At 45.8% G+C, this 21421-nt stretch overlaps 3 protein-coding genes across 6 annotated transcripts in view; 2 read left to right on the top strand and 1 right to left on the bottom strand.

Moving 5' to 3' along the window:
• LOC117892901 (tyrosine-protein phosphatase 10D) overlaps positions 1-19587 on the top strand; it is a 47693-nt gene extending 28106 nt beyond the window's left edge. The window contains exons 3-14 of one of the 4 annotated variants that reach the window (XM_034799223.1): positions 6768-7017; positions 10019-10300; positions 10483-10530; positions 11535-12207; positions 12295-12719; positions 12778-13209; positions 13273-14670; positions 14759-14776; positions 15070-15752; positions 15823-16081; positions 16247-16375; positions 18249-19587. In XM_034799223.1, coding sequence (XP_034655114.1) covers positions 6768-7017; positions 10019-10300; positions 10483-10530; positions 11535-12207; positions 12295-12719; positions 12778-13209; positions 13273-14670; positions 14759-14776; positions 15070-15752; positions 15823-16081; positions 16247-16375; positions 18249-18280 — 4629 coding nt within the window. In that variant the 3' untranslated portion in view covers positions 18281-19587. Of the gene's footprint in view, positions 1-6767; positions 7018-10018; positions 10301-10482; positions 10531-11534; positions 12208-12294; positions 12720-12777; positions 13210-13272; positions 14671-14758; positions 14777-15069; positions 15753-15822; positions 16082-16246; positions 16376-16709; positions 17082-18248 lie in introns of those variants that run through there. The other 3 variants (XM_034799205.1, XM_034799231.1, XM_034799214.1) reach the window with 3 other exon arrangements.
• LOC117892976 (ubiquitin-conjugating enzyme E2-22 kDa-like) lies at positions 7795-8507 on the top strand. Its single transcript, XM_034799321.1, has one exon. The coding sequence runs from the start codon at positions 7865-7867 to the stop codon at positions 8462-8464; it is 600 nt and encodes a 199-aa protein (XP_034655212.1). The 5' UTR covers positions 7795-7864; the 3' UTR covers positions 8465-8507.
• An 810-nt stretch (positions 19588-20397) lies between the features above and the next one.
• On the bottom strand, positions 20398-21419 carry LOC117892970. Its single transcript, XM_034799308.1, has 2 exons — positions 21324-21419; positions 20398-21260 (listed from the first exon to the last, which is right to left on the bottom strand). The coding sequence occupies exons 1-2, from the start codon at positions 21353-21355 to the stop codon at positions 20573-20575; spliced, it is 720 nt and encodes a 239-aa protein (XP_034655199.1). The 5' UTR covers positions 21356-21419; the 3' UTR covers positions 20398-20572.
• Positions 21420-21421: the final 2 nt, after the last annotated feature.

Below are 21421 nucleotides of genomic sequence, written 5' to 3'. Positions count from 1 at the left end.
GGCTTTGGACTCCTTTGGGATATTTGTGGATTGCCTGCCATTTGCCATCGAAATTGTTTTGTAATTGCAAAATTGGGCATTTGCTCTGTGGCGGAGAAGGAGGAGGGGAATAACGTTCGTAACTGAACCGCAAATACTCAAACCTAAACAGAGCCCAGCCCCAAGCAACGCAAGAGGAGAGCGTGGGTATCAGAGGTTCAATATAGAGGTGGACCAAGAGCTGGTCCATCATCCCCCGTGTGTGCATGTGTGTATGATGTGCTGAAATCATTCGACTGCAAATTTGTGTACTCTAATGGATGCTTCGAAGTTTATGCCTCCCCGTCTACAAAGTGTGTTATTTATTGAAGCTACTGCTAATACGTTGAGACCAGAGTACGATTCTGAGCAAGGAAATTTTGGTATTTTTCTTTCACGTTTACACGTGAGTTGTTCGTTCTGCTACGAGTAACTTTGGTTTTTCTTTGGTTTTTCCATAGCGGATGAAAACAACCGCAGCAATCAGATTGATAGACTTTATTAGCTGTGTTTATTTTTTAATTACTGGGTATCTCATTGTCGATCCATTCTCCCATTTTCTCGCTCTCTTTCTCTCTTTGTTTGTTGTCGCCTTTGGCATTGCCGTTGCCGCAGTTGCGTGCGTGCAGTGGGAGATGATGATGATAATGTTGATAAACTGATAACAAGCCGCGCTGCTGTTATGACAACGACGAAACAAACAATTCTAGTCACGCAATACGCACACAGACCAACCAATTTAATACAAAAAAAAAAACTCACACACAAAGGCGGAATTGGATAGAAGTGAGGGTGTTACGGAGGTGACTAAACAAAAGCTCAGCTCAGAGCACGCAGAAGGGTATGTAAAACAGCAGGTAGAGGGCGTCTTGGAGAGAGCGGGAGAAAGAGAGGCAGATGGAGAGCTTGAATAAAAGAAATGAAGAGTGACTTTTAGCTCTCAGTCCTGTGGGATAGTGGGAGAGTGCCTGCCGTAACTTCTCTCGAATATACCTTGGGTCTGGTGAGGCACACGAAAAAAAGTATTAAACAGGTGAGCAAGAGGGAAGTGCCAAAAAAACCAAAATTGCAAACGAAACGAAAACCAAAGCCAGGCAACAATTGAAACGTGCAACGAATTGCAATTGCTTAAAAATAAGAAGCGTACACAACAAGAGAAGAACAATAAGCAACAGAAGATGAAGAGGAAGCAGCAAAAGCAACAACAGAATTAACAGGAGAAGCAACAACTTATAAACATAAATGCAAGCAATGGGTGAGAAGGAGACAACGGCAGACAGTCAGAGAGACAGCTGAGAGAGCACTAGAGATGCAAGTGAACAAGAGAGAACGAGAGAGCTATATAAGAGTGTGGGTACGGCAGCGATTTATGCACAAGCATACGTACAAGCAGCACCCCCCCGCAGATCCACTAACTCGCTTTATTGTTCGCTCTTTCACCTACCAACCCACCCTCGCACCATCCCGCACCTTCCCGCTCTTCTTGCACTAGCAATTCCAACGCCAACTTTTTCACACTTCAAAAGAGTAAGAAGCAAAAAAGGTAGAAAGCTTTTAAGTGAGGCCGAAGTTTGAAATACTCTTTCCGATAAGACATAGAAACCATGGATACCGACTAAACGGGGGGAAGTGCCATTGTTCGGTGGAACTTGCTCTTGGCATTCGGTGAAACCGAATGTTGATCTCTGCAAATTCAAAGTAATCAGCTTACTCTCTCTGTCACTTGGTTAGACAGCGTTGCAGTTTCAACGCAAAGCAGCTGCATGTACTTTTTGGATACCTTTTGAAAGGGCATACAAGAACAGCAACAGCAATAGCCCATGGGCTACGAAACTGCGAGTACAACTATGCATAACTAACTGTCTGCGTGTCTGACTTGCAGGCGACCCCCCACCACACCGCCCTCCAGTCAAGCACTTTATGCTAATTGCGCTTTTGCCTTTTGGTCAGGTAGCAGCCAATGCAAGTCGTAGACAAGTCAAGTGGTGCTCTGTTGTTCAGCGCGTTGGTTGGAGAGCGGGTGGGAGTTGTCTACAGCAGGTAGCGAGTGCAGAAGAGTCAGTGGTTGTGCAGAAGGTTTATATTTATATGTGTACAAATGTACATGGTTGTGTGAAGTAGTAAGTAGCTTATGTTTTGGAGCAGCAATTCAGCAAATAACGAAAACTACACGAAAAAATATGCACACTCGGATATGTACATATGTATGTACATGCATATGTATGCATGAATGGATGCTACCTGTTGATAAACAATGTCTTAGAGTGTGCTGAATTTTCTAACGAAAACCTTAAGTAAACTAAGATAGATCATTAATCGATGGGGAAGAAAATGCAAACGTTCTCACTCGGGACTATCCAATAAGTATGCTATGAAATCCTGACGGCTTAGTCCTTCGCGCTGATTTTCTTTGTTGCTTATACATATTCCTGTTGGGTTTTGCTCCTTCAAGGCTATATCTGATTAGAGTTGAGGGGACTCCAAAGTGCGAACTTCTGTTAACTTTAAAGAGCTTTGAAATGTTCTGCCTCTGACCCTTCTTCTCAAATCTAGAGCTTTTATGTGCCCCCGACTGCTGTCACTCTGTCACTTTGTCAGCCTCTGCAAGAGAGCGCCATGCGACACATTCCAGTGGCTACTTACCTATCAAAATTGTTTCAGACGCATGAATGACTACTAGATGGATGGATGGATATATGGCATGACAGGAGAGACTGACGTTGATGGACGTTAAACGTTGAAAGTGGACATTGTTAACCTAACAGTATCTTTCGTTGCTGCTACTGCTACGGTTGCTTCTGCTGCTGCTGCTGCGCTTAATTATTCAAATGAAATTCCCTTCTTTGTTTGCTCTCCTCTCACATGTTTGCTTTGCATTCCGGATTTGTGTTTGGCTGTTTCACTCTGTTTGCTGTTGGGGCCCACTGTTTGCCTTGGCCGGTTGAAGTTCACGTTTACTTTACTCGTTGCTCATGGCTAAAAGCGCACACACACACACACACACACACACAGAAAGCCAAACATTTGACAGCGAAAAAATGGCAAATAAATAAATATTATATAAGTGCTTAAAAATACATATATGTACATATGTATGCACAGAAAAAGGTAATGCAGTAGAGCGAGAATTACATATGTACATACACATACAATGTACATAAGTTCTACCTTTCCCACCGATAATCTCCGACTTTATATAAGTCTTTTATTTATGTACCTACAGAAGTAAACCTTGGCCATAAAACGACTTTAAACAAAACCGTTTTTGACCTTGTCTGAAGTCTTCAGTCTCAAACGCCCACACATCGAAGGTTTCTCTTTTCATTGCTAATTGGCATTACTTTTATTTAATTTTATTTTGTATTTTGCTGTGCATGTGCATGTTTAAATATTGTAGCCAAGCAAATTAGGTAGTAGATACGATATACTCTAGATTCTTTACTTGCGTAAAGTTTTACTATGGGTATAACTGTGAATGCTTGCCAAAATGTCAACCAAATCTGATTACTATAAATCACAGAGATCTTTCAACGATGCAAACTTTGGTCGCCTTTGCTTGTCATTTTGCATTTGCAAGTTGACAAAAACTTGGCTTTGCTTCAAAGCCAATAAATGAGTCACAAAGCCACATTGAATGGGGTGTGTGACGCAGACAGAGGAAAGGGAGAGGTCCAAAAAATAATAACTGCGAGTATATCGTGTGCGAATTGCATACAAGTATTATTTGGAATAAATTGAGAGCACCGCAGTGTGAATGCGAATGTGTTTAAGCGGGATGAGCATTACTGTTCATGACATGCATATGCACGTGCATGATGTCTGCCTCTCTTTCTTCGTGTGCATGTGTGTGCGCGAATATTTAATTGCATAATGTGACCAGACTGACATACTGTCCGTTGGAAATCATCATCATCATCATCATTATCGGTAGGGAGGTATGACTAATGGGCCATCATGCCTCTCCAAACCCATTGAGCATCATGTAATGCCAAATACAACAACAAAAAGTGGGGGAAGTGGCAGCAAACCAGAAAAACAATCGAAAACAGCAAAAAAAGAAGAAAGAGACGAAGAAAGAAACGCCGCGCAAAGAAACAGAAAGAAGAAACGCAATCATCAAACAGCAGCGCAGTAGGAGCAGCAACAAAAACGATCAATTATGCAAGAGAGTTACAGTTAGGCGTCAGTCTGCGAGCAGGCGGCGGAGTGAGAGTGAATGAGAGAGCGAGAGATAGGGGGAGCAGCCACTGCTGGAGAGAGCACCAGCGGGTGAGAGTGAGAGATTTCTGTAAAGGGGGCCTGCCTGCCTGGTGCGTGTGTTTTTTGTTGTTTTTGTTTTTGTTTTGGACTGGGCCAACATTTCATGTTTCGTTTTGATTTCGTTAGCCATTTCTTGTTTTTTTTTCTGTGTGTGCTTTTCTTTTGCTTTAATAAAGCGAAAGCGCAACGCCGCCGCGCAATGCGAATTGCAACAACACACAAATACGAGTCTGCCACACCACAAAAAAAACCAAATAAGTAGTGAAAAAAATAGACTAAATAATTGATTCGATTGATTGATTAAACGAATGAAAAGAGGAGTGAAGAGGAGAGGAGAAAACGAAGTGTAGTGAACTGAAGAGTGATTGCTAAAGTGAGTGACGACAGTAATTGGTTGCCATTTCCATATGCATGAGCCTGAAGTGTGTACCAATCACCGGAGGAAGGGAGTTCTTCACGTTGCAGGATCAGGTGTGTGTGCAGAGAAATGTGGTGGGAGACCACATCAGATGTTGTGGTGAACTTAAACACTCTGTTGCTCTGTGGTGAAATGGTGAGAAAGATTATCGAGTAAAAGTGGGATGTTGGCGGATAACACTTTATTGGAGGAACTCTGGAGTCAGACGCTTGCCACGAAAAGTAGCTCCAAAAAAGCGCATACAACTAGTGATTTTCATTTTTAAACGGGTACTCCCACAACTTTTGAGTGCCCCAACTTTTGCCACAAATAAAATGGGTTTAAGAGTGCGAAATTTGAAAACCCATCAAGCGCCTCAATTGAGACAAAAAAAAGGGGAAAAAATAGTTCCTTTTCACCGCTTGTCGGCGCCATTTTGTTTGTGCGCCATTTTCCGACACGATTTTTGTGCCGTAAAGCACTTTCGATTTGATGCCCAAGTTGCTCTCTTTTTTTTTTTGTATAAACTTTTATGGGGCCATTGCCACAGCAAAGCCACCAAGCCCCATGCCCATGGGTCCTCCTCCACCGGGTAAAAGCCTCTAAAAGTTGATGGAATTTCATTTAACATAATGAAATTACGAGAACATGGAAATTGATAGTTTTTTTGATGGTGAAATTTGTATACAATTTTCATTAGTGCGATTGAATGCCACATAAACACAGTGCCTCGAATTTGATGAAATAATCCAAAGTGCGGATGAATGCGTTTGGATGCCTATGAGATGGATAACCGATTGAGAGGGGGTGCAGGTATTGTGCTGGGGAACCTATTGAAATGTTATCCCATAGTCCCTCGCCGACTACCGACTGCGCATTTCCGTCGTTTTAATCCTTTAATGTGCCTCAGCCCCGCTACCTACCGTCTCCTGTCGGGCAGGATGTGCACCATCTGTGTCCCGTCGCTAGCCAAATCCATTATTATTTTTTTGCATCATTTTCGCGCGCCAGTTGCGACAGTTGTGGGATGAGAACCCAGGCGGCAGGCGGTAGGCGGCTCATTGTTTGCGCTGTTAATATTTGGCGTCTGGCACCCAGCAGACAGGAGGAGCAGCGCCCAGCATTCAAATGCAGGAGAGACAGAAAAACATAAGCAAACACACAGAACCAGAACTGTGGAGTGCAACAGGGACAACAGACAAACATTCAGCCAGCACATTGCCACCTCATCCTTAGCTGAGGAGATCATTTGGCAGAGGAGCAGGCCAGGCCGTGTGCCATTTAATTGTCACTCTTTTTTGTGTGTCTCGTTGCCGTTGCCGTTGCCGTTGCTGTAGTTGTTGTAATGTCATTGCACTTTTTATGGTTGGGATAGAAATGCTGGCATAGATTTACCTGCAACAGAATATGCCAGAAATGTGACAAAAAATCCAGGAAAGGGCATTTGATTGGGATTGAGAGAGACTTTTCATAAATAAAGTAAGATTATTCGGAGAAGTGTGGGGATAATAATTGAAATCGCCGCTGGAAGAGCTGAAAAAATACAGAGAGCTCGATAAAATAATGCGCAAATCATTGAAAAGAATGGCCAAAGAGCTGGAATTATGGAAAAACTATAAACTATAGAAAATAAATGTTGGAAAACGTCAAAAAGTTAATTGAAAAGACGTTAGGATTCCTAGAAAATTGGTTTAAAGAGTGTCTCCGAATGTTTGTGAGGCCAGAAATAAAAATGTATGTAGAAAAAATATCAAAACGGGCATACTCAAGGGAAATATTCTTGAAATATATTTTTAAAACAAAATAACAAAAGAAAAATACTAGAACCGCTAAGCATAAGGAAGAATAGAGCTCTAAAAGAAAACAAGCATAATGGCTGGGAAAAACATGATGGAAAAATCAAGAGAATAGCTTAGCACACAAACACAAGATGTGTACTACTGATAGCCAGGGAAAAGCGTAACCTCAATAGGTAAAAACAATGGGGAAAAAATAGTTCATTACCATACCAAGATCTATTGAGATAAACCGCATAAATAGCCCTTGAATCATTGGAATTAACTTGAAGTTTTTCTTTTGTGTTTATTTACAGGATGTGCGATGCGCAGATCTTGCCATTAGTATACCAAACAATCCCGGCCTCGACGATGGTGCCTCGTATCGTTTGGACTATAGTCCACCCTTCGGCTATCCGGAGCCGAACACAACCATCGCCTCGAGGGATATTGGCGATGAGATACAATTCTCGCGTGCCCTGCCCGGTACCAAATACAATTTCTGGCTCTATTATACGAATTTTACGCATCACGATTGGCTCACATGGACGGTGACCATAACAACGGGTAAGTAAACTGTGTTGCAGCAGAGTGCTGACCAGCACTGGCTGTGTTTTAAGTGTTGGTAATCAACAAGAACCCGGGGAAGAGGACACATTGCTGCTTATACACGAGGAATGATTCGATTGTGCCTTTGGCAACGTCCTGTCAAAATATTCAGTGTCTAATCGTTGGATGGAATACGAGAAGCATTCACGGAGCAGACATTCAAGGATTAAAGCCCCTTCAGCCATTGGTTAGGGATTAGGACCTTGTCCTCCAATGGCTTCACCATCTAATTGCCTTTTCCTGTTGGGTCCGACAATTGGGGGGCAAAGTGGGAGAGACCTCTGTCTATCGATGAAACCGAACACACGTCGCACGGACCGGTCCGCAAATTGCTAATTGTAGTTCAATATGCCTACAATACCCCGCCTTTCCCATTGTTGCAAACTTTTCGTGCGGGAGTGGTAAAGTGTTGCCTAATGAGCCAAATTGCAACTGCGACTAAACACAATCGGTACACGATTTATTTACCACCGACGGCACCCACCAGTGTGGTGGATATTTCAGCAATGGCTACGAAATTCCAATGCAAAGGAGAAGCATTCCATTTAATTGTTAGGTTCCACCCGACTGCACTTACATAAACTCAAAGAAAAATGCATTAATCCGTATAGAATCCATAATTATTCGTGATTGGAAATATTAAATCCCATGTAAATCTATTGTTTGTAAGATATTAGAAAAGGCTATGATCGTAGTAGCTAGACTCAAAAGTCAGTTGAAAATCATTAGGGAAACTAGTTTGTTAGATTCCCAGCTAAATTTCCAATACTCACAATAAATACATAAATCACACAACACAAAAACCATGGCGGATCTGGCAGTGTTACGCATTAAGCGGGAATTCCAGGAGGTCATGAACAGCGACGAGATCGTGCAGGGTTCCATAAAGATCGAACTGGTCAATGATAGTTGGACAGAGCTGCTCGGCGAGATAGCTGGGCCCCCCGACACACCATACGAAGGGGGCAAGTTTGTGCTGGACATTAAAGTGCCGCCGAGTTATCCCTTCAGACCGCCAAAGGTTCGTTTTGTGACTGCCATCTGGCATCCCAACATCTCATCGGCGACTGGCACCATTTGCCTGGACATACTGAAGGACAACTGGGCAGCGGCCATGTCGCTGCGCACCATGCTGCTGTCCGTGCAGGCCCTGCTGGGCTCTCCCGAACCCGACGATCCCCAGGACGCAGTGGTTGGCCGCCAGTTCAAGTCCAACCACGAAATGTTTCTGCTGACTGCGCAACACTGGACGAACGCGTATGCAGGCGGTCCGCACTCTTTTCCCGATTTTGATGCCAAAATCGAACAACTCAAGGAGATGGGCCTGGGAGAGCATTCTGCGCGCAGTGTCCTCTCCAAAGAGAACTGGAATTTGCAGAGTGCCGCAGAGTGGCTGTTCAGTTAGATGGCCAAGACCCCACACACATAACACCTCAGCCAAAGGCATCCTTTGACAAACACTCTCTATTCTTGATTAAATAAGTGCTTCTTAAATGCAACAATTTGCGTAATATTAAAAATGGTAGAAAATGTATACTTTGGCAGAATATACATATATTAGTACTCGTACACGAATAGCTGTGAATGGCGAAAGGCGTCGGTTAAAAGTTTATCGTGTGACAGTCACTCGAGCAGCGGAATCAATCAGGCAACCGAAGAGCGAGCTGCGAGTTGCGAGAAGCGACCAGCAAGCACTTGGGGAGTGTCTGCCTGGCCAACACCTTCCCTATAATGACGCTGACCACCAGCGGGTGCGAGCGGTGGAGTAAGTGGCCAAGGGAGACAGGGCGTAGAGTGTGGAGTGTGCCTATAAAATGACCCAAGGGTATCGTTTGAATGAAATGGAAGTAAAGCCTGCCCTCCATGCGCCACAGACAGACACAATACCCCAGGGAGGGCAGTGGTATTGAGCGGCCATTTGGGTGGATTGCGGGAATGTTGCCAGAATAATAAGAGGGAATTAATGCCATATCTTAGTGTCAAAGCATGTTGAAAGACAAAAACAATAAAACAAAGCTGTTCGGTATGAAGAAAGTGAGAAGAAACGATCAAAGAGATGCGCAAACATACATACATATCTACATGTGCAAGTGTGTGCATTGCCTATGGCTTTATCGATCGACAGGCAGGTAGCAAAGGGAGCTTTCAAGAGAGAAAGCTTAGAGTGAGCTTAGGGATAAAAAGAGCGATAGAGATTTTAAAATAGAGTTTAAAGTGGATGCTGTCGCGTCATAAGCGGGTGAGAGAGACTGTGATGGCGACACTGAGCAGCGTGGAGAGAGTGGTAACTGTGTGGAAGCTGAGTGGAAGTGGAGTCTGAATATTAACTGCGTGGATGCTGACTGGAAGTTAAATGAATGCCTGGAATCTAGTGGAACTTGGAGGAGTGTGAGCTTAATGGATGTTAAAGCAGAGTGGAAGCTGAGAAGAGAACCGAAATAAAATTAAAGATGTAGCTTTATGTTTGCGACTGCAGTGAAACGATAATTTTATTTTATTTATTGTGACTTGAGTGCCAGTCTAATGCTCTTCGCGTGGAATCAACTCGATCGCCTCCTGCTGTGCTGTTGATATCTCAATCTCGCTCTCCTCCGATACATCCAGTATCTCCTGAATCTCCTGCCGCCGAAGGCACTTGTTCTCCAGCTCCTCCAGCCGCTGGAACTCTTCGTCGTGTTTCTGCAGCCGCATCTTGGAAATCATTGTCTCGTGCACCAGAAAGACCACTGGAATGACGATGATGGCCAGCGATAGAGCCACATACAGAAAGAATACTTTTGACCAATCGAACATTTTGTACAAAATTTTTAGTTACGAAATTGTTGGAAGTGTTTCAAGTGTTAATTGTAGACTGATCGCTCAAGGGGAATAAGATAGGGAGAAGGTTTCAATGATTTTGTTGCCTGTTTTTTTGACAATTAATTTACAAGTTGCAATTTTTTGCTTGTCTCTTTTGCAGCACCCGATCCACCATCGAATCTGTCCGTGCAGGTGCGGAGTGGTAAGAATGCCATCATATTGTGGTCCCCGCCCACACAGGGCAGCTATACGGCATTCAAGATCAAGGTGCTGGGCCTGTCCGAGGCATCGAGCAGCTTCAATCGCACCTTCCAGGTCAACGACAACACATTCCAGCACAGCGTAAAGGAACTGACGCCCGGCGCCACCTACCAGGTGCAGGCATACACCATATACGATGGCAAAGAGTCCGTGGCCTATACGAGCCGTAATTTTACCACAAGTGAGTGTTGCCCCCCGCCTACAGTATTCCTCCTCATTCAAAAACAGAAACTGCCATTCGTTCGTTCTACTTTGGTGATGGTGTGACTCAACCTTTGATTAACTTCTCTGTTTCCCCACGCTCTCATTGTAACTAAAAACAAAATACCAATTAAATAACACACACACACACACACACAAAAGGTCGAAGGACGCGACACAAAGAGTTGCTGGACATTAAGATCCTAAGAGGTAATATTTAAAATGCCACAAACCATTCGTATTTGCATGCCACACAAACAGCATTCCCCCACAGCGCTCTCAGCACACTCACTAGACCGTAAGTGAGGCACGTAACCCTGACCCCCAGCACACTAGAACCCAGTGGCACTGCCAGTCCCAGGTCCCAGTGCCAGTGCCAGTGCCACACCCCAGCGGCTTCAACAGCAACTACAACTGGTCAGCAGGGGGTTTTGGGGTTTTGGCAGTGGTCCAAACTGTGTGCAAAAATTCGTTTTTAATCCGACAATTGCCAAACCGCAATGCACTTTCTCCCAGAGACAGACCACAGCAAAGCACTCGAAATTCTGCAGTTTTGCACGTACACATGGCACAGTGGTCACTCCTGGTGGAAAGAATGCACTGGGACAGTGGGGAGCTAAAGAGCTAGCGCTAGAAAGAGATATTTAGCATGAAGAAGGAAACCCTTGAACCCCAGGATAACAGATTTGCGATTAAAGAACTTTAACCATCAGCTATCTGGCAGAGATCGATGCTACTTTAGCGCACTAAGAACTAAAAGTTCCTTATGCCTAAAAGATCTATAATTCGTGATATCTTTTGCCCCTCAATTCCAGCTATATATTGTCCAGATATTTATTTAAAGAAGTGCTTTAGCTTCTAGTTTTGCCATCGCTTTCCTCTGTGATATATGCCCAACTTTTATAGCTCTTCTAATTTACCCATGATGCATTTTCAAAGCTGCTTTCGTTTGCTTACTCACATTTTCCATTGTAATTTTGCGAGTTTTCTCAGCATAAACTAACTCTAACTTTAGCTGGAACCTGTAACCTCTAACTTAATCCTACCTTAAGTATAATTACAAAGTTAACACTGGTGTAAGATCTAAGCGTAGTAGCATCACAGTAGCACTAAAAATATTAGAAATATTTATCTGGAATGCAAATTATGCGCCAACACAAAGCAATTCTCTGTGTAATCCCAATGTTCGGACCAAATTCCCCAACTACCCGCAGAGCCCAACACTCCGGGGAAATTCATTGTCTGGTTCCGTAATGAGACGACGCTGCTGGTGCTGTGGCAACCGCCATATCCCGCTGGCATTTATACGCACTACAAGGTCTCCATTGAGCCACCGGATGCCAATGACAGTGTCCTCTATGTGGAGAAGGAGGGCGAGCCGCCGGGACCCGCACAGGCGGCATTCAAGGGCCTCGTGCCGGGCCGAGCCTACAATATTTCAGTGCAGACAATGTCCGAGGATGAGATATCGCTGCCGACGACAGCACAATATAGAACGGTGCCGCTGCGTCCGCTGAACGTAACCTTTGACCGGGACTTTATCACCTCCAATTCGTTCCGGGTGCTATGGGAGGCCCCCAAGGGTATATCGGAGTTCGACAAGTATCAGGTGTCGGTGGCCACCACACGACGACAGTCGACGGTGACGCGCAGCAACGAACCGATTGCGTTCTTTGACTTTAGGGACATTGCCGAGCCCGGCAAGACATTCAATGTGATCGTGAAGACGGTGTCGGGCAAGGTAACCTCGTGGCCAGCCACTGGGGACGTGACACTGCGACCGTTGCCGGTGAGGAATCTGCGCAGCATCAACGATGACAAGACCAACACAATGGTCATCACATGGGAGGCAGATCCGGCCAGTACACAGGATGAATATCGCATTGTGTGAGTGTTTCTTCAATCAGCAGACTCGTATGCACAAGCGAATGGAATCCCAAATGAATCTCTCCCCTTTTTCTTTCGCTGCCTTAGCTACCACGAACTGGAGACATTTAATGGAGACACCAGCACCCTGACCACTGATCGCACACGCTTCACTTTGGAGAGCCTGCTGCCGGGCAGGAATTACTCACTGTCCGTTCAGGCCGTGTCCAAGAAGATGGAGTCGAATGAGACGAGCATCTTTGTGGTCACGCGACCCTCGTCGCCCATCATTGAGGATCTGAAGAGCATTCGCATGGGTCTGAACATCAGCTGGAAGAGCGATGTCAACTCAAAGCAGGAGCAATACGAGGTGCTGTACTCCCGCAATGGCACCAGCGAGGTGCGCACTCTCATCACCAAGGAGTCGCGGCTGGTGATTAAGAATCTACAGCCAGGTGCGGGCTACGAACTGAAGGTGTTTGCCGTCAGCCATGAGCTAAGGAGTGAGCCGCATGCCTACTTCCAGGCTGTTTGTAAGTAGCCACATCCAAGTTGCTGCCCGATTCGCAGCTAATCTTTGAATCTTTGCAGATCCCAATCCACCGCGCAACATGACCATCGAAACGGTGCGCAGCAATTCCGTTTTGGTGCATTGGTCGCCCCCGGAGAGCGGAGAATTTACAGAGTACTCGATACGTTATCGAACGGACAGCGAACAGCAGTGGGTGCGCTTGCCCAGTGTCCGTTCAACGGAGGCGGACATAACGGACATGACCAAGGGCGAAAAGTACACCATTCAGGTGAACACTGTGAGCTTTGGCGTTGAGAGTCCTGTGCCCCAGGAGGTGAACACCACAGTGCCACCGAATCCCGTCTCGAATATCATTCAATTGGTGGACTCGCGCAACATTACGCTGGAGTGGCCCAAGCCAGAGGGACGTGTCGAGTCGTACATACTGAAGTGGTGGCCCAGCGATAATCCAGGACGTGTGCAGACCAAAAATGTATCCGAGAATAAGTCAGGTAAGAGTTTCCCGCAAGAAGAACTTAAGAAATGATTCCACTGCGAATGTCCCTACCCCACAGCTGATGATCTGTCCACAGTGCGTGTGCTCATTGGCGAACTGATGCCGGGTGTGCAGTATAAGTTTGATATACAGACGACATCGTATGGCATTCTGTCGGGCATCACCAGCCTCTATCCGCGCACAATGCCACTCATACAGTCGGATGTGGTGGTGGCCAATGGAGAGAAGGAGGATGAACGTGAGACAATCACATTGAGCTACACACCCACGCCGCAATCCTCATCGAAGTTCGACATCTATCGCTTCTCGCTGGGCGATGCCGAGATCAAGGACAAGGAGAAGCTGGCCAACGACACGGACCGAAAGGTAACCTTCACGGGCTTGGTGCCCGGACGACTGTACAACATCACCGTGTGGACGGTGAGCGGTGGGGTGGCCAGTCTGCCCATACAGCGACAGGATCGCTTGTATCCCGAGCCCATAACCCAGCTGCATGCCACCAACATTACGGACACGGAAATCTCACTGCGCTGGGACCTGCCCAAGGGCGAGTACAACGACTTTGATATCGCCTACCTAACGGCCGACAATCTGCTGGCCCAGAACATGACCACACGGAATGAGATCACGATCAACGATCTGCGTCCGCATCGGAACTACACCTTCACGGTGGTGGTGCGCTCCGGTACAGAGTCGTCGGTGCTGCGCAGCAGCTCACCGCTTTCGGCCAGCTTCACCACCAATGAGGCAGTGCCCGGACGGGTGGAGCGCTTCCATCCGACAGATGTGCAGCCGAGCGAGATCAATTTCGAGTGGTCGCTGCCGTCCAGCGAGGCCAACGGCGTGATCCGGCAGTTCTCGATTGCGTACACGAATGTCAACAATCTGACGGATGCCGGCATGCAGGACTTTGACTCCGAGGAGTCCATCGGTGTGATCAAGAACCTGAAGCCCGGCGAGACGTATGTCTTCAAGATACAGGCCAAGACAGCCATTGGCTTTGGGCCGGAGCGGGAGTATAGGCAGACGATGCCCATATTGGCGCCACCACGACCCGCCACTCAGGTGGTGCCCACCGAAGTGTATCGCAGCTCCTCAACGATACAGATCCGTTTCCGCAAGAACTACTTCTCCGACCAGAATGGACAGGTGCGCATGTACACGATCATTGTGGCAGAGGATGATGCCAAGAATGCCTCCGGCCTGGAGATGCCCAGCTGGCACGACGTTCAATCGTATAGCGTGTGGCTGCCCTATCAGGCCATCGATCCGTACTATCCCTTCGAGAATATATCGGTGGAGGATTTCACCATTGGCACCGAGAACTGTGACAATCACAAGATCGGCTACTGCAACGGACCCCTAAAGTCTGGCACCACATATCGCGTCAAAGTGCGCGCCTTCACCGGACCCGACAAGTTCACGGACACTGCCTACAGTTTCCCCATTCAGACAGGTAAGAAAGTGTCTCCATAGGAGTGAATTTCTTTAACGCATCTAACTTGTTGTCCATGTCTTGCCCTTCGCCTGTTCTATGTTCATAGAACTGCTAAGCTCTCCGGGTAAGCGTTCAAATTTCACTGAGTTTTTCGGTGAAATTTTCGTTAGTTTTTGGTTTTTCTTAACTGAATGATCCTTGGAAGGGATCTATGATGATTATTTCTTATAAATTTATCTGTTTTGCGTATTGCGCGTTATGCAGCAACGCACCTCGTTTGCTCTTAGAGTTCCTTGGAGCTTCTCCAAGTGATTCTGAATGTATTTCTGCTGCAAAATCCTTCCCTATTTTGATTATTGGCCCCCACACTAACTCAGAATCTGTCACTAATCCTGCGATTCGTTGTTCCACCTTTAGATCAAGACAACACCTCACTGATTGTGGCCATCACTGTGCCATTGACCATCATTTTGGTGCTGCTTGTGACACTGATGTTCTACAAGCGGAGGCGCAACAATTGCCGCAAGACCACGAAGGACTCGAGGGCCAACGACAACATGTCACTGCCGGATAGCGTCATCGAACAGAATCGTCCTATTTTGATCAAGAACTTTGCGGAGCACTATCGCTTGATGTCCGCCGACTCGGACTTCCGTTTCAGCGAGGAGTTTGAGGAACTGAAGCATGTGGGACGCGATCAGCCCTGCACCTTTGCCGATTTGCCCTGCAATCGTCCCAAGAATCGCTTCACCAACATTCTGCCCTACGATCACTCGCGCTTCAAGCTCCAGCCTGTGGACGATGACGAGGGCTCCGACTACATCAATGCCAACTATGTGCCCGGCCACAATTCGCCGCGTGAGTTCATTGTCACGCAGGGACCGTTGCACTCGACGCGTGACGACTTCTGGCGCATGTGCTGGGAGAGCAATTCGCGGGCGATTGTGATGCTGACACGCTGCTTCGAGAAGGGCAGGGAGAAGTGCGATCAGTACTGGCCCAACGACACCGTTCCAGTGTTTTACGGCGACATCAAGGTCCAGATACTCAACGATAGTCACTATGCCGACTGGGTCATGACCGAGTTTATGCTCTGCAGAGTAAGAAAACGGATTTGATTTGATCTCCTCTTCGTGTGCAGCTCTAAATATATGTTTGGTTTGCTTACAGGGCAGCGAGCAGCGCATTTTGAGGCACTTCCACTTTACCACTTGGCCGGACTTTGGTGTGCCAAATCCACCGCAGACGCTGGTGCGTTTTGTGCGCGCCTTCCGTGATCGCATCGGTGCCGAGCAGCGTCCAATTGTGGTGCACTGCAGCGCTGGCGTCGGTAGATCCGGCACCTTCATCACACTCGATCGCATATTGCAGCAGATCAATACCTCCGACTATGTGGATATCTTTGGCATTGTCTATGCCATGCGAAAGGGTGCGTTCGTTTTTTGCTTTAGTAATGCAACTCCCAGAGCTGAAAGGAAGCGTTTCTGGCAGCAAACTTTAACGGCCTCTGCCCAGCAAATTCCTTACCAATCTGTTCTCGAAACATGCCCCAAAGCTGTACATTTATTGTCTAATTGATTGTCTCATCCCATAGAGCGCGTTTGGATGGTGCAGACGGAGCAGCAATACATTTGCATACATCAGTGCCTGTTGGCGGTGCTTGAGGGCAAGGAGAATATTGTGGGTCCAGCGCGTGAGATGCACGACAACGAGGGCTACGAAGGTATGTGACGGATCAGGCTTTGCATTTAAGTATTTCCTTCCCCCCACCCCACCTACGCTTCAAACAGTTCTCGCTCGCGCGCGCACACAAAAATGACTAACACCGAAGCAGTAAAGGAAAGAAAAAACACTCCTTGCGGGGACATGATGTGGGATCGATGGAGCCTGAAACTTGTGTTTTTATTTCGTATTCTTTTAGTTTAGATTTGAATACCCTGCAGACCAGAACTACCTCTTGGTGATGGGCTAACTAAATGACTAACCTAACAAAACTCTCTTCCCATTCATTGCCCATTGCTGCTGCTGCTGCTGCTGCTATAAATATACAAAAAAAGGACAACAAGTGGTGCAGCTGGACGAGAACGGTGATGTGGTGGCCACCATTGAGGGTCATCTGTCGCATCACGAACTGCAGCAGGCCGAGGCGGAGGAGATCGATGATGAGAATGCGGCTATTTTGCATGACGACCAGCAGCCACTTACCAGCAGCTTCATTGGCCACAAGAGCCTCAATCTGCCCACAACCACATCGATGAGCTCCTTTGGCGGCGGGGCTGGCAACAATCTAACGGATGGACCGGACAGATGACATTCGGTTGTCAATCAGAGCGATAATAACAACTCTGTCGTTATCGTTCTGGTTGACAACAAGCCCAGCTCGATGATCTGCAAGGACAGCAAGAGTAATCTCGATATCATCGATTCCAAGCATCAGCATCAGCATCAGCATCAGACACAGCCATCGATGGGTGGGATGCAGCATGGTCATGGGAATGGCTACAATACGCTCCAGCATAGACGCAAATCACAGCTGATTACATTCAGCTCATCGTCCTGTGATATTAAGAACAGTCTCAGCCATGAGCATATCTCCAATGGAGGCGGCAATGGCAGCAATCGCGCCAGTCGCGCCAATGTTCGTCTCAGTTTTGCCGAAGAGGATGTGATGATCATACCCCAGCAGCATCCACAGCATGCACAGCATCCACAGGATGATGAGGTCTTTGTGCGACGTCGTTCCCTGCTCGAGGTGGAGCTGGGCGTGGAGGTGGGCGAAGAGGGTGAATTGGTGCCGCAGCTGCAGCTCGATGAGGAGGAGGAGGATGAGGACGATGACGATGAAGACGACGACGACGACGACGAGGAGGAGGATGAGGAGGAAGAGGAGCTCAATGTGCATGAGGACCACGACGAAGAGGACGTTGAGCTGTACATGCACGATGAGTTCGAGACGCACATCGATGCCAAATCGAATAATGCCAACGATGACAGTGGCGGCGGCAGCTACGAGGACTCCCACGCCCTACACTCCTCCCTGGGTGGCAGCAATCGGAATAGTCTGGAGAAGGATGACGATGACATCGAGGTGGATGTGATCAGCACCGATGTCAGCTGCTACGACCAGTTGCTGGGCAGCAGCTGCAATACCCGCAACGGGGACGACGATGACATTGCCACACTGATGGGCGACGCTGACTCAAACTATGCCACAACGAAGCACTGCAAGACCGCGCTGCATCATGGCATATTGGCTGGTGCTGCTGGCGCCGGCGCTGGCGCTGGCACAGCCATGGGGGGCAATGGTGGCGGCAACATTAACATCAACGCTGGTGGTGGCGCAGAGGCAGGCGGCGGCATTATCTATGCCAATCCATTCATGGGTTTGTAGAATGGCAGCGACAACCATCTATATTATTACTCGTATGTTTTTCCGTGCCTGCCTGACATTTGATTTGATTTTTTGTTGCATGATTTATGTTTATTTCTGTTTATATTTTTGTATGTTTTATGTTCTAACATGCATGTCAGCTATGTGCTTAAGAATGTTTAACAAATTGAATGTTGCTCATGGAAAATGTTGGCATATCTTGCAGATGACGAGGGCATTGCCGAGTCGGGCATGTAGAACGAGAGGCAGGAGCAGCACAGCCTAGGCAGAAGAGGAGACGAACCCAACCCAACCCAAACGCAAACGCAAAACCCAACCCAACCATCATGTGGCAAAACTATCGTACATTATTAATTACTTAAGAGACGCAGGAGCAGTAAGCTGGAAGATGGAAGATGGAAGATGAAAGTTGGAATGGATGATCAACGCTTGATATTAATACTTGGATATACAACATACACTTATATAGAACTATATATATGGAGTACACTACTTTACACCGATCTACGACTGTCGTGGATCTATCGAATGGGAATGCAGCAATCTCGCCAAACACGCATCAATTTATACATTTTATATACATATATACTAAAATCTATATCTAATATATGTAATTGTAATTGTAATTGTAATTGCTGCTTTCAACGAGCGACGAAGAGGAGGGAGGATGAGTTGGATACAGAAGATTGTATTTTTACGCTAGCCACAATTTGATATTTGTATACATATACATATACACCCTATATGCATGTATCTTCCAATTTTTTTTGTACACCCTAATGTTAGTCGATAAATGATAATTAATTGTATGTTTTGTGACGAGCAAAGCGCTAAGTGTTTTACGTTCTTTTTTTTTTTGTTTATTAATTATATATAAAATACAAGCATACAAAATACGATATAAAGACCTATATAGCAGATACTGGATAAACAATATGCCTAATACTAGAAACTAAACGAAACTAAGAGCCTAAACTATAGACCGCACAAAAAAACAGCAAACAAACGTTAAAAACAAATACACACTAAAAATGCAATAATTAATTGAGTTAAATAGTTTTTAAAATGATCAAATGTTTGCTTGCATATCTCGATGCAACCCTGCAAGTGTATAGTTAATTTTCTTAAATATTTTATTTCCCCCGCAGCATATAAAATATGTATGTATGGCTTTTTTTTATTATTTGTTTCTTTTTTTGTACAATTTTTTAAACCATTTGTAAATGCGAGAGTTTATGTTAATTTCTTATGTGTATGTACCATGTGCTACTTGTAGTTTTTTTCTTGTTTTAAAATTACATTTTATTTAAAAAAAAAACAACAGCAAAATGCAACAACAGATGATTATTCTTTATGCTCATTTGGAATGTTTGGCGCTCACATAACCAGCCACAGGATGGATCAAAACACACATAACCACAGCAATGAACGTAATTGAAAACACCGATGTTAAAGGAAACCAGAAACCGACATGGTTACGGATGCACCACAACAAATAACGAATGACCAACGCAGTTTTTGTAAGGCGATAATCATTTACCAACCAGAAACCCACGAAACAACTGTAGAGTATAGACGAGGGGAGACAACTATTGCCCACCCATGTAGAGAGGGCTCTTACTAGAAAGCCGGTGCCAAAGCCTAAAGAAAAATATAGCCCCAAGCCGAACAGCAACGTGCCCGACTGCTGTACCCATAGAAATAGCAAAGAACAAATTATGAAACAAAACATAACGAAAGCATAAACTAATAGAGATTGTAGTCCAAATGATTTGCATACATTTTTGCACTTGGTTTATTTGTTCAACTAAATAAACATAAACGAAAAGTTAGTTAAAATGTTTAAACGTTAAACTGTGAGACAGACAAAGAGAAGAGGTGCAATAGAACTCGATAATAGTTTTGCTTTTAGATTAGTGCAAGGAAAAGTATACAGAAGAAACAACGAAAGGAGGAGCCCCAACCCCCACCCAGCCCCTATCCCCACATACAACATAAACACATACATATGCATAAAATAATGAAAAGTCTGTATAATGCATGAATATCCGAATAAACAACTAATATGTATACATACCATATACATAAGTACATACATATGCCCATACATAATACATACATACATACAATACAGACATATATAAAATATATATCATTGTAATAATTTGTAATGTTTATCAGTAGAATTACTTACATATACACATATGTATGATGATCGAAGGAAAAATCGTGGAAAGATCCCCAAACAAATGAACAAAACAGAGAAAGCAGAGGATAAAATCGCATGCGGCCACCAACCATTAAAGTGTACTGTAAAATGTGTAAAATCTTGTTTCTATTTGTCCACTAAAACGTTTGGCATTTTGGGTTAATTTATTGCAGATTTCTATCTAGGATTAACAGGGGTCCAACAGCATTAATGGAGTGTCTAAAGCAATATTTATAAATAGGAAGTTAAAAAGTAGCAAAGGGCATTGTGGAAGTTTCCTTAGCCTTGGTCAAATATATTAAAAAATAGATCTCGATCTCCTACTGGCCGCCACTGGCTGATGCAGCTGGAACCGTTTCCGTCATGGCCAGCGTGGCGTCGAGTTCGGCTTGAATCTGCTCAAACTGATTGTACAGCTGCAACAGTTCGGGATGTGTCATCTCCGAGCTAATGTCCTCCCCAGCTGCTGTTCGTAACTGCAGCACGCCTATTGGCGTTCTGTCGCGTTGCTGGCAGTGCGAGGAGACCTCTACTTGCAGCTTCCACGCCACATCCTCCACCACGTTCGACTCGTAGCGCGGGCTAGCCAGATTCTCCATTATCGGCGTTGTCTCGCGCACCCACAGCCGCAGAATAGCATCGATCTTGGCCTCGTCTTCCAGCTGCAGCTTGTCGCGCAGCTCGCGCTGCAGCAGACTCGGTTTAATGATGAACGTGGAGATGCGTCGCAGGATGTAGGAGAATGTTTTGATTAGCAGCAAAAAGTCGGCACGCGGCACACCCACCAGCCGCTCCAGTTCCTCCAGCGTGTACTCCGGCTCATTGCTGCTGGTAGGTGTGTCTTCGGCACTGCTGTCGGCCCGCTCTGTGGTGGTGACACTGGTGCCCACGGTACTCGTTGCGGCTGTAGCCGCTGTGCCAGGGCTCATCTGGCGATGGGTGTACCAGAGCACCGTGTTAAAAGTGTCGTACGGCAGGGCATTGATGATTTTGATGCCCTCCCGGGCCCTGATTGGGTGGACAGTGGCAGTATAAAGGGAGGACGAACACCTCAGTTTGGTTTCTATTTACCGTTCGGTAATCTTTATCCAGTTTATGCTCATGACCCCTCTTTTGTTTATTCACAGCAATATTTCAATCAGCTGGGGCTAGCGTTGCCACGTTTCAGC

This window comes from Drosophila subobscura, chromosome A, assembly GCF_008121235.1.
Source record: "Drosophila subobscura isolate 14011-0131.10 chromosome A, UCBerk_Dsub_1.0, whole genome shotgun sequence".
Classification (NCBI taxonomy): Eukaryota; Metazoa; Arthropoda; class Insecta; order Diptera; family Drosophilidae; genus Drosophila; species Drosophila subobscura.
This window is presented reverse-complemented; position numbering and strand designations above follow the sequence as displayed.

Bases quoted from the DNA above. Each gene is read 5' to 3' on its own strand.
- LOC117892970 (XM_034799308.1), bottom strand. From the start codon at position 21,355: ATGAGCATAAACTGGATAAAGATTACCGAACG. The intron at 21,261-21,323 runs GTAAATAGAAAC...CCACCCAATCAG, and splicing joins TGGATAAAGATTACCGAACG to GGCCCGGGAGGGCATCAAAA.
- LOC117892976 (XM_034799321.1), top strand. From the start codon at position 7,865: ATGGCGGATCTGGCAGTGTTACGCATTAAGCGGGAATTCCAGGAGGTC.